General features: G+C 40.4%; 1 protein-coding gene across 1 annotated transcript in view; it reads left to right on the plus strand.

The window, feature by feature from the left end:
- LOC148901402 (uncharacterized) overlaps positions 1-23,470 on the plus strand; it is a 31,318-nt gene extending 7,848 nt beyond the window's left edge. The window contains exons 4-29 of the mRNA XM_089023179.1: positions 3,873-3,899; positions 4,562-4,588; positions 8,558-8,663; positions 8,931-9,005; positions 9,486-9,593; positions 12,896-12,922; positions 13,001-13,027; positions 13,137-13,190; positions 13,266-13,325; positions 13,446-13,490; positions 14,097-14,174; positions 14,879-14,902; positions 16,457-16,501; positions 16,659-16,703; positions 16,784-16,864; positions 17,373-17,426; positions 17,780-17,854; positions 17,930-17,956; positions 18,044-18,103; positions 18,193-18,264; positions 18,357-18,383; positions 18,464-18,517; positions 19,208-19,294; positions 19,456-19,551; positions 20,194-20,232; positions 21,436-23,470. Of these exons, the coding sequence (XP_088879305.1) occupies positions 3,873-3,899; positions 4,562-4,588; positions 8,558-8,663; positions 8,931-9,005; positions 9,486-9,593; positions 12,896-12,922; positions 13,001-13,027; positions 13,137-13,190; positions 13,266-13,325; positions 13,446-13,490; positions 14,097-14,174; positions 14,879-14,902; positions 16,457-16,501; positions 16,659-16,703; positions 16,784-16,864; positions 17,373-17,426; positions 17,780-17,854; positions 17,930-17,956; positions 18,044-18,103; positions 18,193-18,264; positions 18,357-18,383; positions 18,464-18,517; positions 19,208-19,294; positions 19,456-19,551; positions 20,194-20,232; positions 21,436-21,486 (1,471 nt within the window). The 3' untranslated portion in view covers positions 21,487-23,470. The remainder of the gene's footprint in view (positions 1-3,872; positions 3,900-4,561; positions 4,589-8,557; positions 8,664-8,930; positions 9,006-9,485; positions 9,594-12,895; positions 12,923-13,000; positions 13,028-13,136; positions 13,191-13,265; positions 13,326-13,445; positions 13,491-14,096; positions 14,175-14,878; positions 14,903-16,456; positions 16,502-16,658; positions 16,704-16,783; positions 16,865-17,372; positions 17,427-17,779; positions 17,855-17,929; positions 17,957-18,043; positions 18,104-18,192; positions 18,265-18,356; positions 18,384-18,463; positions 18,518-19,207; positions 19,295-19,455; positions 19,552-20,193; positions 20,233-21,435) is intronic.
- The last annotated feature ends 859 nt before the right edge of the window (positions 23,471-24,329 follow it).

Raw genomic sequence — 24,329 nt, forward strand, 5'->3', positions numbered from 1 at the left:
CGTGGACAAACTGAATGGTGATAGTATACCACAAATCAAAACTGTAACAAACATATTGAATGAAAAACGCAGGATAAAGTACAAACAGAAACCGCTGGCAATTAAAAGCAAGGGAAATCAAAAATGCACAAAAAGGGCAAGGTAACATCAAAGCACCAAAATAAACAAAAGGAAATAAAAAGAGACCAAATGCATGTAACCAAAATGAGCAGAAATCTCTGTCACAAAAATACTTGCGTAATCTGAATCTAAACAGACAAGAGTGATAAGGAAAATGAGCAAGAAGGTCTAGTTCCTAGACCTACTTGCTCATGTGTACTGTTATGTGCTAGACTCGAGTACATAACAATTGAGGCACTACGGCAAACAAGATCAATTATCCGACAAGAACTTGGGGTAAGGGCAGTCCTTATATACTTGAACTTGATTAGATAAGGAATAGGTGCGCTTGCTGGAGAGAAATGTCCCGTCACATCAGCTGCAACTGAAACAAAACGAGCATGAAATGATTCTACCTCGAGGTACCGATGTGGTGCAAAAAGGAATAACAGAAATGTCAGAAGTGCATGTGTTGCTCAGATGATAATAGCTTTGGGAGTCTCAACGTGGAGAAACGGAATCAAAAGTTTCTATGACATCATTACACTTGTTTGTGTTGACGTGCGTATTTAAGGTCATATATCTCAAGAGGGTCAATCATGATAGATTCCAGATCTTCAGCTATTAAAGTAGTCTGACACACTATTTAATTATTTAATGGCTAACACTTGTTGAAGTTATTTATGTTACAAAATCGGCTTGTCTGAAACTCACATATTTGAGGGACAGGTGCAATCCCCCTCCCCAACCCTCATCCAATACCCTGGTCATGAACTCAAACTGCAAAAAAAATAAACGACCGACATTAGTGTATACTAATACATTAAACTTTTTTTAATACGGCGCAGAAGCTGTCAAGTCGTTTTATGTTAAACCTATGAATATCTGTGCCATTATTGCTATTGTGCAGTGGGCTAAAATTTGAGGAAATGTTCAAAACATCAAATTAAATTCAGAGTACATTGAAATGGATTAGAAGTGAATAGTGAGAATTTATTGATTTCTTTTGTACTCTAACTTGCTTACAGATTCCAAAAGCATGCAGGTTGAGTTAATTGAAGTTTCAAACTTTACACACAGACAAATGTGAGCATAGATTGTTGTTTGTCTCCAGCCGGCCGTCTGAGATAGAAAATGTACAGATGGAGGGATTTTTCACTTATTCACTGCCATTCCCAATTTATTCAAGAATTGAAAATATGACGTGGAGCTCCATTCTCAAATTTGTTTGGGTTTTGGTTTCCCTGGCGGGGGTGCCGATAAAGTGCCTGTCAGACCTTTGACAGTCTTTTTCCCTTCCACGAGGGGGCAGCATTTCCCTTTTTTCCAGGTTAGCGCTTTGTTACCGCTTCAGCTGTTGTTGAAGCGCTATATAAAACAATGTGTATGTCATGCATTGTATTTTGGACAGCCATCCTCATTTTAAACTCATAAATTCAGACCCATATAATTTAGGAATTAACTCTTTTTTTCTGATACAAGAAGATAGTCGAAGATTTCTTACGCTGCAGTGAATGTTATTGTAGTCCTAAAAATCAATATTCTGTGGGTCCTGGAATTCGAGTGACAATGACAAAAACCCTGGCACTTGAGTGGACATATTTTTGCACATGTCTGGCAGTGAATGACTTAATTGGATTTATTTTTCCCATCGTAGTGTTGAAGTATCTCCCATAGTGGATATTCTGTTATTTAGACTTGGTTAGTGTCACGGTTTGCAAGGTGGTGATGGCGGGTGCGGATCCCAAAAAGCAGGCAGGAGTGAGTAGGAGGTTGTTTGACAAATTGTATTAAATTAAAGTAAGCAGGAACAAAATGTAAAACATCAAAATCATCTGAATGGAAAAAATACAAAGTAGCAAAAGAAGACCAAAAGTAAAACCCCGCCAAGGTTAAACAAACACGTACACAATGCATGCAGCAAACAAGCAGCAAACAAACAATGAACCGGCACCGGATGATCGTGCCGGGTGTCCTTTTAAGTGTCAATGATTAAACGACCAACACCTGCGAGGCTGCAGGCAGGGCTGACGTCGCTACCCGCTGGTCGCCAATCTGATCGGGACGACCAGCACCTGTGCAGGTGTAGGTGGGGCCGACAGCGCCCCCCGTTGGTCGCCAACCAGATCATGACAGTACCCCCCCTTCAAGGGGCTGCTTCCAGAAGTCCCAACAGTCTCCCAAAAGGTCCACTCGCCAGGGAACGGTCGGTGGAGAGGGCAACCGCTGCCTCTCAATCATACGACGGGCGGCGGCCTGATGGGAACGGGACTCGGCCTGGGGTGGACGAAGACGCAGCACGGATCGTCGTGGGCGTGAGTGCGATCCCTCTCGCACGTTCACGCGACGGCGCATGGCTCTGCGTGGACGTCGTACTGCCAGGCGCAGAATGGCACCCCGTACGGCCGTATGGGACCAGGTCTCGGCCGGACGCCGACGTGGGCGTGAACTGCCCGGCTCCGGGGGAACGAGACCAGTCCAGAGCCGCTCCGGGATCCAGCGGTGAGTGGGGTCTCGGACTGACGTTGACGCGGACGTTGCACGGCTCGTCGTGGATGAGACTCAATTCGTCATGCACGACGACAGCGTGGCTGGACGTGGGCGTGCAATGCCAGTCACCCAGTGTCACCCTGGACGGCCACCTGGAAGGAGGTCTCGGCTGGACGTTTACGTGGACGTTGCGGCTCGTCGAGTGACGCAATTCAAACGCGACGAGGCTTGCGCTAACGTGGACGTAGCATTGCCAGGCACAGGGTGGAAATGAGACGGGTCCGATGTACCTGCGGGATCCGATGGTTGGCCGGTTCATTCGGTCACGGTTTGCAAGGTGGTGATGGCGGGTGCGGATCCCAAAAAGCAGGCAGGAGTGAGTAGGAGGTTGTTTGACAAATTGTATTAAATTAAAGTCAGCAGGAACAAAATGTAAAACATCAAAATCATCTGAATGGAAAAAATACAAAGCAGCAAAAGAAGACCAAAAGTAAAACCCCGCCAAGGTTAAACAAACACGTACACAATGCATGCAGCAAACAAGCAGCAAACAAACAATGAACCGGCACCGGATGATCGTGCCGGGTGTCCTTTTAAGTGTCAATGATTAAACGACCAACACCTGCGAGGCTGCAGGCAGGGCTGACGTCGCTACCCGCTGGTCGCCAATCTGATCGGGACGACCAGCACCTGTGCAGGTGTAGGCGGGGCCGACAGCGCCCCCCGTTGGTCGCCAACCAGATCATGACAGTTAGATTGTGCCATATATCATTCGTCATTAATTAATCATCAATTCTACACGCTTTATGAAAACCCCAGTGATCAATTCATTAGTTAATCCATGATTTGGGCCAACGGCAATTTTGCACAAAGTCGGATATATTTTATAGGCCATAAAAAACAGGGAGTCACCGCCATATGGTGAGAGGAGAAGGTTGAAACGCAGCCTCACTTTGAGCATTACACTCACATCATCAGTCGGTCTTATGGTAGCAATGAAAGTGTCCTTGAGACACCGACTGATGTACGAAGAAAGGATTTCTTTTTTTTTTTCACGTCCACTTTCATCTTACAAAGACAATCGATCTTGAAAACGATTCTTGAAAGATGCTGTGTCAAGGCGTAATATCTTCCTACGGTGAAATGTCTTCAAGACTGGTTGAAGCAAAAAGCCGTAGCTTGACATATGATGAAATACCGCGAGGTGCCATTTTCAGATACATGTTGCTTGTCTGATAGATGATATATCTTGACCATCTGTCTCCACTTATCTCCTCCCACAGGGACCAGCCGGACCCAAGGGAGAAAAGGTATGTTTCACTTTGGTCCGACACCAGTTAACTAAGTACCTTTTGCATGTATGTCACATTAATTACCACCAACATTATTGCAAACATAACTGATGTTAACTGTTTTTTTTAATTTCTCCCTACCCCATTCATGTTGACTGGGCATCCATCAAAGGAGTCAAAGATTACATGTCGAAATGTAGGAGCTCATGTGTCTCGGCACATTCTCACATCAGGGCACTTAACAGGTTTATAGGCCTCGATGATAGCCAGATGTTTTCCCGCTCACTGAACCACTGGCCAAGCCAAAGACAATTGCGAGCGATGCAAGCAAGAGGCGCTTGAGGGGCATCATGCATTAGAAGATTTTTATACGTTGTGTCCATGCACCTTCCGTATTAATGATAGAATATGCCTTGACAAACATATCTGTAAATGACACAGCATCGGTCATGGTCCGACAGGAGCAGGTTGAAAATGTCACATGATGCTGAAATTTGGAAAATTGGCACCCTTCATTTAAATATGACAGGTGATGAGCATCGCATAGTCTCCAATTTTCCATCAGAGAACTTTCAGATTATTACAAAGTACCCAATTGATGGTGCTTTTTTTCAAAATTCCCAACCATATCATATATCTACTCCCAGGTACATTGTTTTCTTTTTCCTGTTTGTTTCCAGGGTGACCAAGGAGACATTGGACCAAGGGTAAGACAGTTTTCAAAGTTTGCATGGAGATTCACTCCCAGATTCCACACAGAATCTGACAAAACAGAATGTCAACATAGTAAGAGTCATGAAAACTCATATGTGACAGCGACATATACTGTATCCATTTAAAGGAGACATGGCATAGCAAGTCACATGGTTTACAATCTTGGTCTGATTTGGAAGCTGGTACCACAAAGTGATCATTGTATCAAACCTTTATTAAAGCACTGAACAGTCTCTATTAGTTGTTAATTATCACATCCAGACCATGTTTGAACTCAATGCGTTGTTTCTAAAGCCGACAAATAGTGTCCTATTTTCTAACAAATTAGTTTTGCTCAAGGGAGTGGGACTTGAAAATGCAAACCCAAACAAGACCATCACAAACTGGAATCAAATGATGATCATTGAGACGGGTTACACCAACCACAATGACGTGTTGTTGACGTGCCGGTCCGATTTCTCAGAAGTCACCTGGACAGTTGTGCATGGATGGCAACTCTATCAAAAATCACTCAAGCTAAATCAAGATGTGCCAGTGTGTGAAGTACTTCGACAATGGCATGCTAAGTCGTATACTTCTGAAAGTCTTCTGTGAGCAATTTCACAGTGAGTATGTTTAATGACAACATATTTTCAGTTTTGGTTTACAATCTGGTCAACCAAAGAAATACCGACAGACAAATTGCACACAATGCCAAGCAAATAAAGAAATGTGTTTCCCTTATATATCTACTTCTGGAACATCACCAACACTCATCTAGTTCCTTGAATGAGGTTTAAAAATGGCCTCATCCTCTAACCATGATGGTGATCGTTGAGAAATCCTGATACTGTACAAATACAGACTTGCCGCAAAAGACATAACACTAGTTATGGGAGCGCCAAAGTTGCCATCTAGTCTCAAACCAAAGTGTTTTTTTCAAACATTCCGAGGTGGAGAAGCTTTGACCTGTATCTGATCCATGTTGTCAGTCTTGCCTTTTCATGTGATGTCATTCCACTCACCATGACATTATGCAATTATCTTCATGCAGTGTGGTTTTCAAAATACCCCCTGTGTCTTACTCAATGGATTCTTTGAAGAATTCACCGACCCGATTAATTCAGAATGTTTGCATTTGTTGTGCCTACAGTATCAGGTCATGAAAATACGAGTGGGTCTCTCCCTGTGAGGCGAATTAAAATATTTGGGGTTCAACCGTATGGAGTCAAACTGCTTATTTTGGCTATGCGCTTCCTGTTTCAACCCACATATATTAGGCACACCGGAGAAAAACTAAATAAGAGCAGCACCCCGAAACACTCAACGAGAGGCTCAAGCTTGTTTAAAAAAAAAAACCAACAACAACAATTCACCACTTAGATAAATCTGTGGTTTCGTTTCAAATTAGATTTTACATTTGAATTAAAGCATTACCTGAAGACTATATGGATAAACCCACAATTATTCAAAACTTTGCCAAATTGTGGGTTAAAATGGAATTGCCTTTATTCAATTTGTATCCTATGTCCGGGAATGACAAAACAAATGGCCAATGATTGTAAACTGTTATATTAGGGATTTAATTTGTTCAAGTTCAGCTTGTTTTTGCATTTTGAAAATGGCACTGGTCAATGGCAAATTGCAATCAGAGATTGATTAATCTGTCACAAAATGTATTTTTGATGGTGATTTAATTTATTTTTTCAAGTGTATACATTTTTCATGGAGAATTTTCAAATATTTTCATGTTTACTTTTTAATGTGCATGAAGAATAAATGGCTGCTCATTGGAAATCAGAAGACCAAATTAATCTAAAAAAGTATGTTTTATCATTAATTAAAAATGGAGTAGCGAGATAACTAGTATTATTAATATCCCGGACAATTAAGAAGTGTATCGTAAATTATTCTGGTGACTAATCTCATCATGTTAAACATTGCTGCCGGGGATTTGGGACCCTGTGACAAAAATATCTTTTTCATTGTGGCCGACTGGAAAAAAATATACATCCTTCCTCCTCTGCCCCTTACAGCGCCCCTTTCAGCTATCCATTTAGAACATTGGCTATATCCGTATCGAGGAAGGATAGGCATACTTTTGGTCTATGTTAAAAATAATATAAGAACGATGATTATTGGAAACATATTTTGGCTGCATCTTTGAACACCAATGTCATTCATTTCAACAATTAAAAACATTTTTTAAATCTCTTAAACTCCAAATTTGGACAGGATATGTATCATTTTGGCCAGGATATGGATCATTTTCAGCTTAATAAGGTAGCACACCCAATGGAGTTCTACAGTTGTTCATTTCCTACCATATCAACAACGTTGCCTGTTCCGCCTCTGAACTCTGAGGCAAAGAGAAAACATTGAAAACAGGAAATGACAATGAATCTCTGTCAACCTTTCACTTCCGATCTATCGATCATTTTGAGTGCCTTTTGTCAAGTGAGAGTGTAGTCTTGAGCACTGATGACAATCACAGGATAACAGCAGCATTAAAACATAATCAGATGTCCTGAAAGCACAAGCAACCACGAGCTAAAGGTCATGCAGTGCAGAAATAAAACTGCCTCCCATCACAGGCTCCAATGCATATGGAGGACATTGTCACTTGCATGTTTGGTTGGTATCAGTTGAGTTGAAAAACGAGACATCACATACCAGTTTCATCATCGACCAAAGCATTCCTTTTTCCCCCTCACGGAGTCAACGGCACAGTGGTTTAATGTCTTACTATCAGCCTGATGAAAATGAGGGATAGGAGAGGCCCAATGTGAAACAGACAACTTTATGAGGCATGTCAGGAAAATGTGTGAGCGGTATTGTCACGAGTACAGTTTATAAAGAAAAAAAGGATAAGATGTAAAAAAAAAATGCTACATGTCAAAGTTCCAAAACCTGTTAATCGAAATATGATTTGATTACTCTACTTGTCACTGCGACGGTTCATCCTTAATACTTCATTCCGTCCTCCTTTATATTAAAGGACAACCGACGTCACTTTTTTTGTTTCGTAACTGACATCAGAAAAACGTTTTATAGCATCTAAAATACCCAAAACACGCAGTATGATATTTTTAGTCAAATGCAAAACACCAATAGAAATGACTTAAAGTGTCTAAAAAGTACTTCAATTTGAAACCGGAAGTGGCCAGTTTCAGATGGTCTCGCCCCCATGTTCGTGGTGAAACGGCAAGACGTCTTGCCTTGCTCGAGAATCAAAACAATGGCTTCAGATTTGGAGAATATGCTTTCTTGTTACTCATCCAGTTATGAATATGATTCAAATACTTCTGAAGAAGAAAGCATACATGTTTGCAATTGATTAAATAATTTATTCTGTGTTATTTTGAGGCATCAGGGGTGGGAAATGTCGCACCCAAAAAAGGCAGAAAATGGCGACAAAGCCGTGTCAGGAATTAATCAGCCCGTTTTCACAGGCTGATTAATTCCTTACATGGAGCTTTGTCGCCCTCTTCTGCCTCTTTTTGGTCCTACACGACGTTTTCAGACCAAAGTACAGCGAAATGCATTGACGTGATGGAAGGACTGCTACAATGTGTCCTTCGAATTCGAGGTGTCCCCCGCCTACTGTGGGACGCCTACTGGGATAGGCTCCAGCAGCCCCCACATCCCGAGTGAGGATAAAGCCGTTTGGAAAATGAATGAAGCAATGTTTAAAACGTTGTTGTCGTTGCATTAAATGATGTACTGCTCAAAGACATCTCAGATCAAATCACAGCACCTGGTAGAATAAACGGCAACTCAAAGATATTATTCACACCAGTATGTTTGAATGACGAACCAGGTGGCTGCAACAAGATATTCACTTAAACTTGATGCCAAGGACCAGTTTCGTACAATAGTTTAGTACACATGGTGTCTCTCAACATTTGCAAACGATGTCTATCTTATGTTTTGGTTGAACATGAAAAATATATCCTCAGTGTGCGATGTCTTTCTCCTACTAGCCACATCCACAGTGCTCACTTCTCACCTGTCACTTCCTCTTCTCAGGGTCCACCTAACTACAGCACATTTGCAGGACTACACAGTAATCAGATTCTCACTGTCAAGGTTTGTCCTGAGCAGTGAACTCTCAGTTTGCCGACAAAGCATTCACTGCTTCCTGATCTGTCTATGCGCGGCAAGGAAGACCATCCACTCTGAGAGATTCCTCTTTGTCTTGCCTCTGGGTCTCCCCACAGCTATTCTGCTTCTGGAATGCAGATTTCCATTCTGATTTATCTTTGTATCGCAACTGCCCTCCTCTGTTGCTGTTTCTCCACCTTTATCATCATTATCTCTCTTGCTTTCTTTGCTGCATTTAACGCTCCTGTGTAGATGGTCTATCCAAGATACGATCACGGCTTTCTCTCTGGTGACCACTCAAGCACCTTTCAGAGACGTTTTCTGAAGGTATACCCTGTACCACAACTTGGGCATGTGTTTTCTCTTTCCACACTTTAACTAAGGAGTTTAATCCCATTTTAATAATCTCTGCACGTTTCTTTCCGTTATTGTTAAAGTTAATGAAATTGTGCATGTCATTGAATTAACAAAATGTTTAACTTCAATTATCAATTTTTACATTTTATGATAGTCATGAATATCAGGATACACTGTATTACTTTTCGGTGTTGACCCAAAAAATGCTATTCCTGCTAATGCTCCCAAGTGTACAAAAGTATTTAGCATAGCATCACAGAGAACAATAGGCAGTCATGTCTATCATTTTAAGATTTGCAGGTCCTGCATTGACATGGAAAGAGTACATTGTTTTCTAGATCGTGGATCTTTCCTGATTCAATGATTTGTTTTCATGCAGAAAGACAAATCTCTCAAGTATTTCAGTATAGTCCATTCACTCACTCATTCTTCTGTTTACTGTGTCATCAGGGTGACCAAGGGCAGGCTGGCCCGCCAGGCCCTCCAGGTCCACCGGGTCCCAGAGGACCACCTGGGAACACCGGTAAAGATGGACCTCGTGGCCCAGCAGGAGAGCCAGTAAGAGCCTTTGCTTTTAATGTCATGTGACTAGCTGACAGCGAATGCTCAAATAGGCCCATTTTCAAACAATCTTGTCTACGGTATATTAAGGGACTTGCCGTTAGTCAAACACGGGCAATTGTGTTTGGATGACGGCAGTCGTCTCTGTGAGTGCCTAGAGATTACTAGGAGTGCACACAGGTCTAATCAAAGATAATCAATCAAGCTTGATTCATCGGTTTGAGCGCTTCACACTCGCTTCTCATGCAACAGGCAATTCCACGTTACGGTGCATCTGCAAACTTGACTCAGGGAGAAGACAGTTTAGTCGAAAATAAACACTTCATTTGGTACACGCATTATGCTCTCTTTTGCACACATTCGACAATAGGATAATTATTGCAGATCGTGAGAAGTCTTTCAAACACAACATTTTAGTTTAGCCTCATGAAAGCTAAATCGAAGAAGCAGCTGTTAAGATGATGCAATCCAGTTCCACAGCACTGAAACCTGCTCACAATATTAATTGTCAAGGTATTTTGACCATGTAAATTGACGGTCAGCATTATCTAAAATGGATAAGGCTCCTGGCAATCACTTGTGAATTGTCAAGTGACAGTGACGGTAAAAAGAGAGATGCGTAGCAGCGGGAAATTCTCCTTCAACTGAGTCTGCCAGTGAGTTATGGCTTAACTAAAGTCAGCTGCATAACCGCTCTCCTGTCTTCATCTGTTTTATATACGACAACAAGTTTCTTCTCGTGCCCACGATAGCATCGACCGCACACTCTGCTTCCAGGAGCTGATCCAAGCAACCCTGACACCAGAATGGCACTGCTGTCTTAAGTTCTCTGGTAGATCGCCTGCCCCACCAAACAAAAGTCGTGCCTCTCGCCTGAGGCCATTTATGTCTCTAAAGATAACTTTCCCACAGCTCAGGTCATAATGTACACAGTGGCAACATAAAGCTTGTGGTTATGGGATGGAAGACTGAGTAGTTTTGATTTACTCTAAGGGATGACTACTTAAGTTCCCTTTCACATGGCCCAGGAGTGCTCCAGGACTGATTTGGTTTGTCGACAACGAGACCATAAGTGTAAACAGACCAGGAAAAGTCAAAGTCCTTCGACATAGACAATTTCACATCAACTTTCCTGGCTGATTAAAGGAAGTGCAAAACTCCAAGCAGTGAAATAAAACTGTATCGCAGAGGGCTTCTCCAGATGTCTATTTTTAGCAGTGGTGGCCTTCTAAAAATATCAGAATCACAGATTAATGTCAATTATATTTTGTCTCTCAATTCTTATTAAATAATTCCAAATTGTCATACACTGCTTTTCCCCTATTGTGCTGCTTCAAAATGTGTGTTTCGTATTTAAGCATTTAACCAATCACATTTCACCCATCATTTGTTGCCAGGGTCAGAAGTCTACCTGGAGGTCTTCACAATCAGTTCTGCAGGCTCTCGAGCATACAAATAAATGTAGATGAAGCTGTTACATTAACCAATCAGTGTTTGAATTGGCAACCCAAGGCCAGCTCGAAGGAGCTGGCAACGTCAGAGTTGTGACAAATTATGATTGGTTCGTCACATGATTGGCTCAAGACTTTTTTTGTGTTGATTTAATAGTCGTTTTGTCAACCCACAATGGCTGAACGAGAAGAAACGGATTTTGTTGCCGAAACACTGTTAAAGCCATTTTCAAGACAGACTTTTCAAGAATAGATGGACGTCATTCAGGTTGGACAGCTCTGAAACTAGCAAAAATAGCAAATAATATTGCTATTTTATGAGGTTATCATAAATCCACACGTTCGCAGTAAAAATGCGAGCAGTTTAACGACAGTATTTCTTATGTTTCTTCAAGTCACAAGGTGTTTCCTGGCCAACGACATCCTCTAGTGGATGTGTATTAAATCACACCACACTGGCAGCTGATTGATTCAGATGTAGCAATACTGAAGGCCTAGGAGTGACATGCACAGCCTGGCACTGGCTATTACATACGGCTTTGAGCTGGTGTGTTCAGTTCTGTCATATTTAGTAAGTCATGGACATGCAAAGTCAAAGAATAACAAGAATTTTAAAGTGGCACCCAGCATTCATCCACCCGTTTATTCTATATCGTGATTGTCCTCATTAGAATCACTTTTGGCCAAAGGTGTTATACACCCTGGAGGTCGTCACCAGCTTGACACTAGACACCTTTGGACAATTTAATGTCTTCAAGTTACCTAACCTTCATGGTTTTGGATTGAAGGAGGAAGCCAGAATGCCTGGAGAAAATCCACACAAACACTACACAAGAAGGTATATTTATATTTGCACTCTACTGTGCAAACTGTACACAACCTGAAAAGCAATCCATTGTAACTTCTATCTGAGATTTGATACCAGCTTTATATAGAATTGACTGCCTTTACATAGATAGCTGTTTATTTTAGCTTCACAGTGATGGTTAGCTGTTGTGAAGAAATACCCTGCATCATGATGAAACAGTGTTATTTTCCCATGCAATGTGATCAATAAATTGATCCATTGTCGGATGGCTTTCATTCCATCAGGGCCCTGATAGAATGAAGATGAATATAATAGGGTATTTTGGTGGTTTTCAATAGCCCCCAAAACACATCCACGTGTATGTGTGGGGAAATAGAACAGTGCAATATTTTGAGTTGGCAAGCGCATAAGATGCTCTGCCATGCACGACTTCATAACAGATGTTGCGTGGCTCAAACAGCCAACTGGCCCTCACAACGTGTTGTGTTTACTTAAAACAAGCCCAATTACTGCCAGAAATGGGATTTGGCATTTGACATTTCAGCTCCTCGAATTTCACAGTTTGATTTTGACATACACAACTTTGCAGTTTTCCATATTACTGAATACAAATACTACATGTTTAGATGTGCAGGACTAAGAAATGGAATGAAGGAATGGCTATAATACCAAACGTTGAAATGAATTTTGGGCAGGAAAGAGCTTTCAGTGATTGCGATCAGGAGTTAACTGATGTGGTGATAAGATATTCCCCGTTGATTTGGGTGATTTTAGAGAGCAGTTTGGTCTAAAATGTCCAGCTGCTATTAAATCTCCTGAAAGCCATCACTTAACATTGAACAGTCCCCTTTAATGGGACACTATTGGACATTGTTGCTCCATTGATCATGAACAGTATCTTCTATAACCTGTAGAGTACTGTACAGTACGTAGTACTTGCAATTCTGAGATGTTTGCCTTTTCGAATACAGTACTGTCATCTAGTGGCCAACGGCAGTATATGTGACTCATTCTAATTACATTAATTTCCTCTGCCCCAGGGTTTTCAAGGCCGCGATGGCATTGAGGTGAATATGTGTCCTTTAAAAAAAATAAGAAAACTCACATTTTTATTGCTTTAATGTGAAAAATATTTTTTTCTTTAGGGTCCTCAAGGATTACCTGGGAAGGCGGTAAGGTTCACACTGACGTATATTTTTGGACACTGTGTCCAAAACCTTTTCTCTGAGTGTCAAAGTGCTTGAAAATCTTAAGACTGAATTGGTTATTTTTCACTCTCAGGGAGAAGATGGGGAACCTGGATATCCTGGACCACAGGGTCCTCCGGGGTCAAAGGTACAGAGATCTAGAGATACTGTCGAATTTTATTACATTCTTTCCACCTGCCATATGCGTGTGTGATTGAAATAGGGTGAGCCCGGAATGGCAGAAAAAGGAGAGAGAGGCAGGGATGGACTGCCAGGTTTAAAGGTAAGAAGACATCATAGCAAAGGGTCAATTCCAAACCATCCTTTAGAATTCTATTTTTATAGAATATTATGAATATGTGTGTTGTGTCGGCATTAAACCAAATGAATGTATATCACACAGGGCGATAAAGGAGATGTAGGAGTCCAAGGCCCACAAGGTCCCATGGTGAGTGCTTCACCCAAAAGCAGTTTACCAAATGCTTTTAGCATTAGATACAAGTTGCTAACTTCAATCTACTTGGAGGACTCACAATTTCTATAGTGGCCGGAACACAGTGGTACTCAAAACCTTTACACAACGGATCTCCTAAAAATATATAATTGGCTCTTCGTGTGCCTAAGACCTAAGTGTTCATTAAAGACATGGCACTGGTTTTATTACTAAAAATATATATATTTCATATTGTTGGAAGCCAAAGTAATATTTTGAACTGTTTGAACATCAACGCTACGTGTAAATACTGAGAAAACAAATACAGCATATTAAGTAAGAATTGGACCTACATGTGTCAAATCAAACAGTTCTAAAAGATTGAATGCAACTGTTTTGTACTTAAAAGTTGAATACACATGAACTGTTTAATTAAAATTATGGCAGTTTCAACATTTAATTCAGAAGATTTTTCACCTCCCAACCACTAGAGAGCCTTCATGCCACTAGCTGTACTACACTTTCGGAGTTGCTGCCATTATGTCATTATATAAACGCGCACGCACACACACGCACATGCGCTTCCGTGTTTTGAATATCTCTTTTGTTTCTATTTTTCAGGGTTATCCTGGTGAAAAGGGCAGTGCGGGCCACTCGGACATCATTGACTTCAATGGGAAGCTTCTTGATGCTTTCCAGGTGAGGACATCTTGGATTATATGATATTACTATTGTGATACAAAAGAACAAACAAAACCATACACACCAAAAGCTACAGAATTTCGAGGCCAACCAAAATATTATTGAAAAATGTATTTCTAAAGTTTTCTTAAGGAAAGGTCCTCTGTTGTTAAAACTGTTTTAATGTCACGATATCAGGAAAGGTCTAGGTGATCTATTTTAGGCATCTTTTGTGTTTTGTGGTACCTCTATCAGAGAAACATAACTATTAAACAAGAACCTGGGGACTTGAAAAATCTCTTATTTATTTGTTTTCATAGTTTAAGGTTCATTCTGCTAAACAGTAAATGTACTTAATACAATGCAAAATACATCTTTCAATTGATGAAAAGGTTTCTTCAGCCGTCATCTGTACTTAGTACAGATGACGGCTGAAGAAACCTTTTCATCGATGGACCACTCCTGTACGACTGAGAGCTTGCCTTACACAGACGTACATCTTTCAATGTATGTTTTTTTCCCTATTGGAAAAATCTGCTTCAAACCTGGGACAGTTTGGAATACAATAACATCCCAGAATGGAGTGTTTTTAATTCTGGAGGTTCCTTTGTATTACCAGGTATTCAATTTTGAGGGGAGATGCAGGGATCAGTATATGTCAAAGACAAATTTTAAAAAATCAACATGGTCATGCTGCATGATTTTTTTGTTTTGTTTCGCAGGCCATCAACACAATCAGTATTTCGGTAATCCGCAACAGTTTTTGCATGGTCTGTGGTGTTGTCAACACTGATTAACACACACGCTGGAAAAGATGCACCACAAAACCTGTGCAGTAGACTCATATACAGGCTTGAACACAGACTTTCAGTCCAAAACACAGTCTGAAATGTCACTCTGTATTACACCATATTGAAAAAGATTTTTGTCAACTTGTTGCTCTGGTCATCTGGGGAGAACTGTGAAGCAGAGATTTAAAAAAGCATGCTCAATCATGCAGAAACATCAACAGCCTTTGTCACATTGTTTTGAGTGTTTTCATGCCCTCTCATCCCTCGATATATCAAGCAACACAGTGTCTTTGTGTTTGTGCTGCTTTTCATTACTCAGCTGGTGCACAATTTAAGGGAATGCTTCACTAAGAACATCACGTCCCTCTCGACTGCACCCTCTGCTCCACGCTAATACCAGATGGTTATCTCTGCCGTGGGATGTGTAATTAATTTAAAAACGACTACTAACAAAGCGAGGTTCTCCTCGGCGTGCAACTCTATCAAAGCAGTATGCTATGGTTTTAAATTACTCTGCAAACATGTGAACCTGAGATGTTATTAGAAGTCTCTCAAAAGGGAAGTATAAATCCACATTGCTCATTTGTGTGATACATCACATTGGTTTCAGTATTACGGTGATGAGCCATCATGGTTCAAGTGTCATTCTTACATTCACTGAATACCAGTCCTTTTGAATAACTTGCATGAGCCACCTTCCTTTTTCAGTTACATGTATTTGATGAGCACAGATCATATGCTTAGTTGCAAACAACCAATGGTTGCCATGGCTTTAAAGGCATACATAGACTACATTAGAAATTAAATGACATGCACACTTCCGGGAGGCAATGTTGTTGATTCAAAAAGACCAAATACTGCAAAGGGAAAAATATTAAGTGTAGTATTATGGATCCTTGCACGTGAAGAGCTTTTGGAGCCTGATTTAAGGGAGCTGCATACAAATTGCTGTGGGATGAATGTATAATTCATGGGGGTTCTTGTGATTTGTTGATGCAACTTACAAGAATATTTACTTGCTCCACTTGTTGTCCAAAGGTGTCAGTGTGCATGAAAAGTAATCAAGTAAAGTGCAAAATCCACAAGGGATCCAATACAAAGGCAGAATAAGAAAAGGAACCCAACATGTTTGTTTGCATGGATATTGAACAGCACTGCATTCTACTGAGGGGTGTTTCTAATCGCTGTTGCTTTATTATATTCCGTCATGAAGAATTGAAAAACGTTTAAATCAACTCCTTGATGCTCTCCAGCTTGGCATCCTAACCAGAATTCAAACACACTGGCATGAGAAAACCTGTATTCGTCCCACATATACAGACTGTCACTCCTGATCCAGCGCTTGCATAAGCACAAAACATAACATGCGTTGGTGTTTTTGGTAGGTGCCCGCAGCAGTTAGCCGTTTTACTCCTAAAACAGAGAGCAAATGAACATGGCAGAAAAAGGTCAAAAAGAATAAATGGTCAAAAGCATCACCCCAACTTTTTTGGTTGCTTGTTTCACCAGGGACTGCCTGGACCACCTGGCCCACCAGGTCTTCAAGGAGAAAAGGTATTTTCAATAATGTAGGAATTAGCGTCATTATCATAATTCAGACATCTAAATTTTACCCTGGTTGGGTTTAACAAAAAAATTAACGACACTTCGGGAGGCTGACTTCACTTTAGGTTGTCATATTCATCAATCAAGAGGTTCCGTTTTATTTCAGGGGGAGCTTGGTTTACCTGGTCCAGCTGGGGTAGATGGAGAGAAGGTACATGTATAGAAATACATGTATTGTGTTTTTGGGATGGTTCATCGTTCATAATTTGTATACTCTCTTTTTTTCATCAGGGATCTAAAGGTGATGGGGGTGAGGCAGGACCACAAGGGGAAAGAGGAGAAAAGGGAGAGATGGGCCTTTCTGGGCCTGCGGTAAGTTGTGAGCAAATACGCTGACGAGTCACTTCATTCGAGGCAACCGCACATTCTACTGATGTGCAATGGAAGGACTATATCAGCAAATGCATTTTTACAAGCAGTCAGAGAATTAGTCACGAAATAAGGTGTTAGTCGTGCTTGTTGGAGTTTGCACTGCATTGATGAAAAGGTTTCTTCAGCTGTCATCTGGACTTCTTTGAAAGTGTCGGATGTTTCGCTCCTCATCCGAAGAGCTTCGTCAGCGAACTAAAGTCGTGCTGGTAACTCTGGCCCTTTATATATCCCTAATGTACAGGGGTGGCAGTGCCAGACCTCTGCCCTAAGGTTGGGGATGCTCCCCAGTACAAATGTACAGCTGAAGTACAAATGACAGCTGAAAAAACCTTTTCATCAATGGACCACTCCTGTACGACTGAGAGCCAACACCAACATTTTGCACTGCACTGTTCATACGGAAGGAGAGATGTTTTGGTTCAAGCTCATCTTGAGCTTTGTCTCACAGGGCATGGATGGACAGAAAGGAGAAAAGGGTGACTGCAGATTGGACGACAACCTGGTCAGTGGGCAACACACACACACCCACACACACGCACACACGTACATGCATTTTTTAAACTAACTTCTCTTTATGACACTCAACTCATAAAATTAATTTCCTGAGAATGTGAATGCTTGGTGATGCTGGTGTTTTCTCAAATGTCAAAATATTACCGTACAGCATATAAATTTATGATAAATAGATATTTTTTACAAATCACATGCCACTAATTGATAGTGTTTTGCAAGCGATGGTGGGATTGACTTACATTCACAGAATGAATAGGCAAAAACATGAACGCTGACTAGTACTAACTGCAACCTATTGTAAATGATTTTTACCTAGTGCTCCTTTGACATTTATTTGTTTAGGTTCAAATGATTTCCCAGCCAGGCCCTCCTGGCCCACCAGGCCCACCGGGAGTTCCTGGGTCACCTGGATCCATGGTGAGTGCTCGTATCATTATTGCAAGAAGCAGAAGACATTTCAAGAATCATAGATTGACATACAGTATTTTTCAGGGTCTGCATGGAATGCCCGGTCCAAAAGTAAGTTTGAAGGGCAACCTCTCAAGTATTGAGTGGATGCTGCTGAGTCGTGTTGTTTGGTGCTTAAGTTATTGTATTGCATTGTAGGGAGAGCCAGGAATTGGGACAAAGGGGGACAGAGGGGAGACCGGACTTCCAGGACCCAAAGTGAGTAACGCCCAGCTGATGTAAGTGTACTGTAAATAAAACGGACATGAAGCGACAATAACCATGAGCTTTTTTTGCTATAATCACAGGGATTGGTCGGCCTTCAGGGTATACCTGGATCTCCAGGTCTGGTGGGTCTTCCGGGGGCAAAAGGAGAGAAAGTAGGCCACTGATCACCTCCACATGTAAAACTATCTATTTATCGATTGTAAAACTTCATTCTGATACATTTGTCGTGTGAATCTATTCACAGGGGAGGCCAGGGGAACCTGGACTTGACGTGAGTGTCTCAATTAAAATTGTAATTGGCTCGTTTTGAATTATCTTGCGCACTGACCTTTCCGTTTTTTTTTTTTTCAGGGCTTCCCAGGCCTAATGGGTGAGAAAGGTGACAGGGGGGAAAGAGGAGATAAGGTTGGTACACAAAAAAAAACATCCAGAGATATTTTATTATGGCGTAGACCAGTGCTCATTTTTATTGACACCCGTCAATATTGGATAATATTGCGAAATCAAATGACAGCTTGATTAAACTGAAATGGTGCAAAACCTGTTGATCTTCACAATGTATGAGACAACTGCCCAAGGGTTACATGCCACAACTGCCAGAAATTAACAACAATGATAATAGCAGGTGTCTTTGTGACATTTCTCTAATTGTTAAAACTCCATTTTGTAGAAGATCTATAACCAAAAGAATTTTTACAACCAAAATATTATTATGATTATTGTGAGCTTGGAAAATTCCAAATGTCACCCAGAAACAATAACTGAATGGCTCGGCTCGTAAGATACGTTGACATTGTCACAAATAATTTGTTTCAAATTTGACCATATTTTGTAGTTTATCATTGTGGTTGTAATTTACAGTGCATTATGTGAGATCTGTTTACAATATTTATAACTCATTTATCTAGGTGAACAGGGGAAATGTGAGACAGTTCCTCTTCGATAGGTTCAATTAAAATAAAGATTGTAATATTTGGAATTGTTTTTATTTCAATGTTCGTTTACGTGATTAATCTAGTGTTAATGTAGCAGTGTAAATACATATTGGTTAATTTTAGGGAACCTGAGTATGTAAATGGGTTCCTCTTTGTCCAGGGTGAGAGAGGAACTGTCGGAAAGAGAGGACTGAAGGGTCAAAAGGGAGAACAGGGTCCTCCAGGCCTGGACCAACCCTGTCCTGTGGTAAGACACCTCCAATCCATATTACCGACCACTCCTTAACAAATCGCTTAGATTTTACTTATTTGTGTTTCTTCTGTATTGCTATGACTCTATTTCCTTTTCTTCATTTCTTAAAGTTTCTTCATCTGAGTTCTAAATGTGTAATTGAGTCTTGCTAACAGGTTTGTGATGAGAAAAAAGGTCTGTCTGTGGAAGGAGAACATTCTTCTCCTCCACCGCTTCTTCCTCCTTCCGCCCCTGTGGCCCTCTGTCCTCTGGTACCGTATCACAGCTCTTCCATCCTCTCTATACTTTGGCTATTCATGTATGTTTTTCTCATTTTCAGTGGTTCTGACAAATATTTCAATCACATGTCAAGTACATGTCACAGAATTCATGCATGATGTGTTGATTCAATTATATCGCAATACATCCCTTTTGTGCAAATTGGAGCTCCCACAGCTCCCATCATGTGCTTAGAGCAGTGGTTCTTAATCTTGTTGGAGGCACCGAACCCTGCCAGTTTCATATGCTCATTCATCGAACCCTTCTTTCAATGACTGTGCCTACTAACTGCAGTCTAGACTGAGGGGTAGACCTCCATGGCGGAGGATCCACCAAACCCCTGAGACCGATTCACCAAACCCCTAGGGTTCAATCGAACCCAAGTTAAGAACCACTGTCTTAGAGGGAGCAGCGGGTCTGATCAAACATAGTTGTTGGTGGCATTCTATTTTGTGGTTTTTCTTGAACTGCAACCGCAGACTTAGTCAAAGTGGGGGGCATTATGACTAACTTTATTTGGGTATCCCAGGCATGTTACAAAAAGAATTGTCCACTGTAATAATGCAGTAAAAACCTATTATTATTATTATGAATTTTATGGCTTGCTAATAAAGATATATTTTGTTATTATGCAGGGACATGATGGGCTGCCAATACCAGGCTGCTGGCACAAGGTGAGAATATCCTGAATGTGTTACCACAGCATGGGTTTCTCGTAAAAGAGTGTCAGTACTAGACAGCAGTCCAGACTTTCCTCCCATTAAAAATGTGTGTCGCCTCATGAAGTACTAAATACCACAATGGAGACCCCAAACTGTTGAGCGGCTCAAGTTTTACAATAGGCAAGAGTGAGAAAGTATTCCATTGGCAAAGCTTCGGAAATGTGCGCACTCATTTTCCATTTGCTTATTGTTGCTGAAAGTAAAAGTGATGTGCCACATTGGTAAACATCCCCTTGTCCCAGCTTTCTTTTTAATTCATTCCAGTCATTGAATTCATAATCAGTGACAAAAGTTGATCAGTTTGAACATTTTATCTTTTGCATGTATTTATTTATTTATTTATTTATTTATTTATTTATTTATTTATTTATTTATTTGCATTGTAAAGAGTTTGCAAATCATCGCATCCTGGGTTTCCTGTGTTTATTAAGTTTCCAGAACCTTCCGACTTCATTGGAATTGGAATTTGTATTTAAGCATTCAAGTCAACTGCTTAGCACGGGAACAATTTCTATGCATACATTATATTCAGTGTGTGTGCGTGTGTGTGTGTGTGTGTGTGCGCGCGCGCGTGTGTGTGTGTGTGTGTGTGTGTGTGCGCGTGTGTGTGTGTGTGTGTGTGTGTGTGTGTGTGTGTGTGTGTGTGTGTGTGTGTGTGTGTGTGTGTGTGTGTGTGTAGTTCTAACATTTGCATATTTGAATCAATACGTTTTATGAAAATCGTACATAATGTTAATGTGATGACTAAACAACTAATCTTGTATCCCCTCTATTCTTCCTTTGCAGTGATGGCTAGGACTAACCAGAAGCATGGAATCTGTACATATTGTTTTTTGGTGCACATTGCAGCTGATTATCAACATTTTTTCCATTTGTATTTTTTTAAATAAACATTATTATGTAATATATTGAAACATGGACAACTCTGCAGTATTGTAAGAACTCAAGCGATGATGCATGTAGTTGAGTCAACAAACATCATGCTTCGACCCCCAAAAAATTATTTGAAGGACAGTTTGGGTGCAGTGTACTGCAGTGTAAAGGCAACTAACAAAGCCTGACTTATTTGGCTTGATGGATGCTTGAATAGATCTTCATAGTGGCCGGTGTAGGGGTGTGTGTGTGTCACCCTTCTCGTCTTCTGTTTTCTGAAAGGAGGAGATGGCAAGGCAGAAGCTTAAACGCAAGCGTCTCCTTCAGCCATGAAGGCGAGCGGGAGTGCCTGCTGGGGAAAAAATGACACTTAAAAAGGGCAGAGGGCACGGAGGCAAAATGGCCTTGATGGAGCAGAACACACCCTGCATAGCTTCCGTGTCTTATTGAACACTTAAATCCTACAATTTTGAAACTCTCCTGGAGGAAACAGCAAATCCACTCCCGCAATCCCCCGGATGGTCTTGCTGATGATGTGGTGTGATATCACTGGCACACAGGGAAGGATTTGCAGTGTTTTATGATTTTAGTCGTCACTCACATGGCAGTGTAGTGAAGACATTCCCGGATTAACTGCATAACCATAACCAATGTTGTGGATAAATATAATAGAAGGAATCACTTTTGCAGCACTCTTTTAAAGTTTTTTTTTTTTTTTTACAAAAGTAGCAATGGAAATCTGTTTGTTACATTTTGCATTCCCATGCATTGCCGTGTTTATTAACCGATTTCAAGGAGCCGTTACAGTATTCATAGTAAAACATGCATCATTCAATGGGGCTATTTGGCTTCATTTTTCTTTTCTTTTTTTAATTGAGTCTTTAGTTATCTTCAAGTCTGCCATTACCATGTGTAATTTAGTTTGACTGACCATGGTTATTTAATCCCAGATGAACATGTTTGTTCTCTTTTGCTGCTCGGAGTTCCTTGTATGTTGTGTGTGTGTGTGTGTGTGTGTGTGTGTGTGTGTGTGTGTGTGTGTGTGTGTGTGTGTGTGTGTGTGTGTGTGTGTGTGTGTGTGTGTGTGTGTGTGTGTGTGTGTGTGTGTGTGTGTGTGTTTTATATTAGTCATTCAAACGGATGACTGACTGACTAAATTATTATTATAATTATTGTATTTTTTTGTTTTTTGTTGTTTGTTTTTTGGTTAAATGTCTACCTTTTTTTGTTTGGAATTCAGTTTTTTTTCGTAATCTTACACTGGCTTTGAATGCCGGAAATGCTACCTTTGTGTGGGCTGTTTCAACTGCCACAAAAGGGTTTTACTAAGTAGTCCAAGAGGTCACAGGACTGTTATTAGCATGTCATTGTCCTTGCAAGACATTTACAGGGCTGGAAAAAATTGAGCTTCCTGGACTTATGTATTTGTAAAGGTTCTTTAAATGTGGCATGATTATTTAAACATAGGGGATTAAAACAGTACAATTGTTTTGCTAGGTGTACATAAAGGAGGGATGATACCAACAGAACTGCAGTTTTTTTGTAAACGTTAGCAATTTATGAACATTGGGTAAACCAACATTTTATTGTCCCACCTAACCATTGGAAATTGGTTCTGATACAGAATTGCTATTTAGTCATATTTCCTTGTATGCTGTAATATATAGCAAATAGGAAATTGACATAGGTCTACTATTTTAAATGTCACTTAACTTTGACTTCAATTTGCTCTGAAGAAAATGTACAGATGGCCCACTTATCCTGTCTTGCCTTTTTTTCATCATCAATATTCAAAATCTGAAATGCCACCGATGCAAATAATATAAACTTGATATGTGTGCCAAAGTTTGATTATGATCCTACAAAAAATGTGTACAAGGACCTGTTTGTTCAATTCAATGTACTTGTACATAAACATTGATTTATGCAGTTCTATGAAAGGTTGTCTGTACATGAAGTTTACTGTTACATCACATATAATTCATAAATTATGAGAGAATTACAAATGTTAAACCAGTTTAAAGTCACAGTAAAGCATGAAGTGTTGCCATTTGGCTGGAATTTGAGTGCTTATCTGAAAAATAACAATGAAGTATAATTTGTTTTGCAAGTTGTATCTGTTTTACAACTTCATGGAGTAAATAACTAGCACAATATCTTGTTCGGTGTTGTAGACAATAATTTCACAGTATTAGCTTCACTTTGTGTGAATGTTTGGTTGTCTATTTGGTCGATACAGAATTAAGATATTTTTGTAATTGTCAAAATGTATAACTTGGTCAATTTAACATGACTGAAATAAATTATGGGCTTATGCTTCCCGTGTCCATACATTATTCAAATTTCAATTAACTGAACATGAATAGTTTTTTTTGGTCTGAAGCCAAACCCTCCGGCTACAACATGACAAGGACATTGAAAGCTATTCCTGATTTAAATTTTCCAAATTCATTGGAACGAATATTGGGGCTGTCTGTTTTCATATGTCACCGCATTGTATAACTGATTATCGATTTCATTCCATAACATGTTGGGCAACAGTTTGGTCTGGATAAATTGATAATTGAAAAGTGACGTTACATCACCACTGACCACTGTTTTAATATCAAATAAAGCTGGTGTGAAACCAATGCATTTATTTATTAGTGGTGCTGGCAGTTGGCAATCAACCAAATTTTGAATTTACATTGATCAATGCTTTTAGAAGTCAACCGTAGAAATTTGTTGTGCAGGGAGCAATCTGATTACTGGTGTTTTTCAATCTTTTATTGAATCAATCCTGCGGCACACTACTACCTTAAAGTATGTAACAATTAAGGGTTGTAATAAGCGTTTTTAACATCGAAAAATACCGCAATATTATAACACATTGAATAGGAAAAAAGTAACTTCTTTTCCTTTCGGCTTTTCCCTTCAAGGGGTCGCTAGAGCGAATCAGTGTCTTCCGTCTTCAGAGATGTGATTTGCATGTTTGTTTTGGTCAAGCTTTTACGTCGGATGCCCTTCTGGACACAACCCTCTGTATTTATCTGGCCTTGGGACCGGCACAATAAGACATTGGCTTGTGTCCCCTTGTGGCTACAGAACAAGCAAATCTATGAATTTAATAAAGATTAAGATGCTCAGTAAAAGGCTCCCAAACACAAAATGGTCATCAGCACAACAGCATTCAAACA

This window comes from Hippocampus bargibanti, linkage group LG02 (genome assembly GCF_051943395.1).
Source record: "Hippocampus bargibanti isolate YZ-2025 linkage group LG02, ASM5194339v1, whole genome shotgun sequence".
Taxonomy (NCBI): Eukaryota; Metazoa; Chordata; class Actinopteri; order Syngnathiformes; family Syngnathidae; genus Hippocampus; species Hippocampus bargibanti.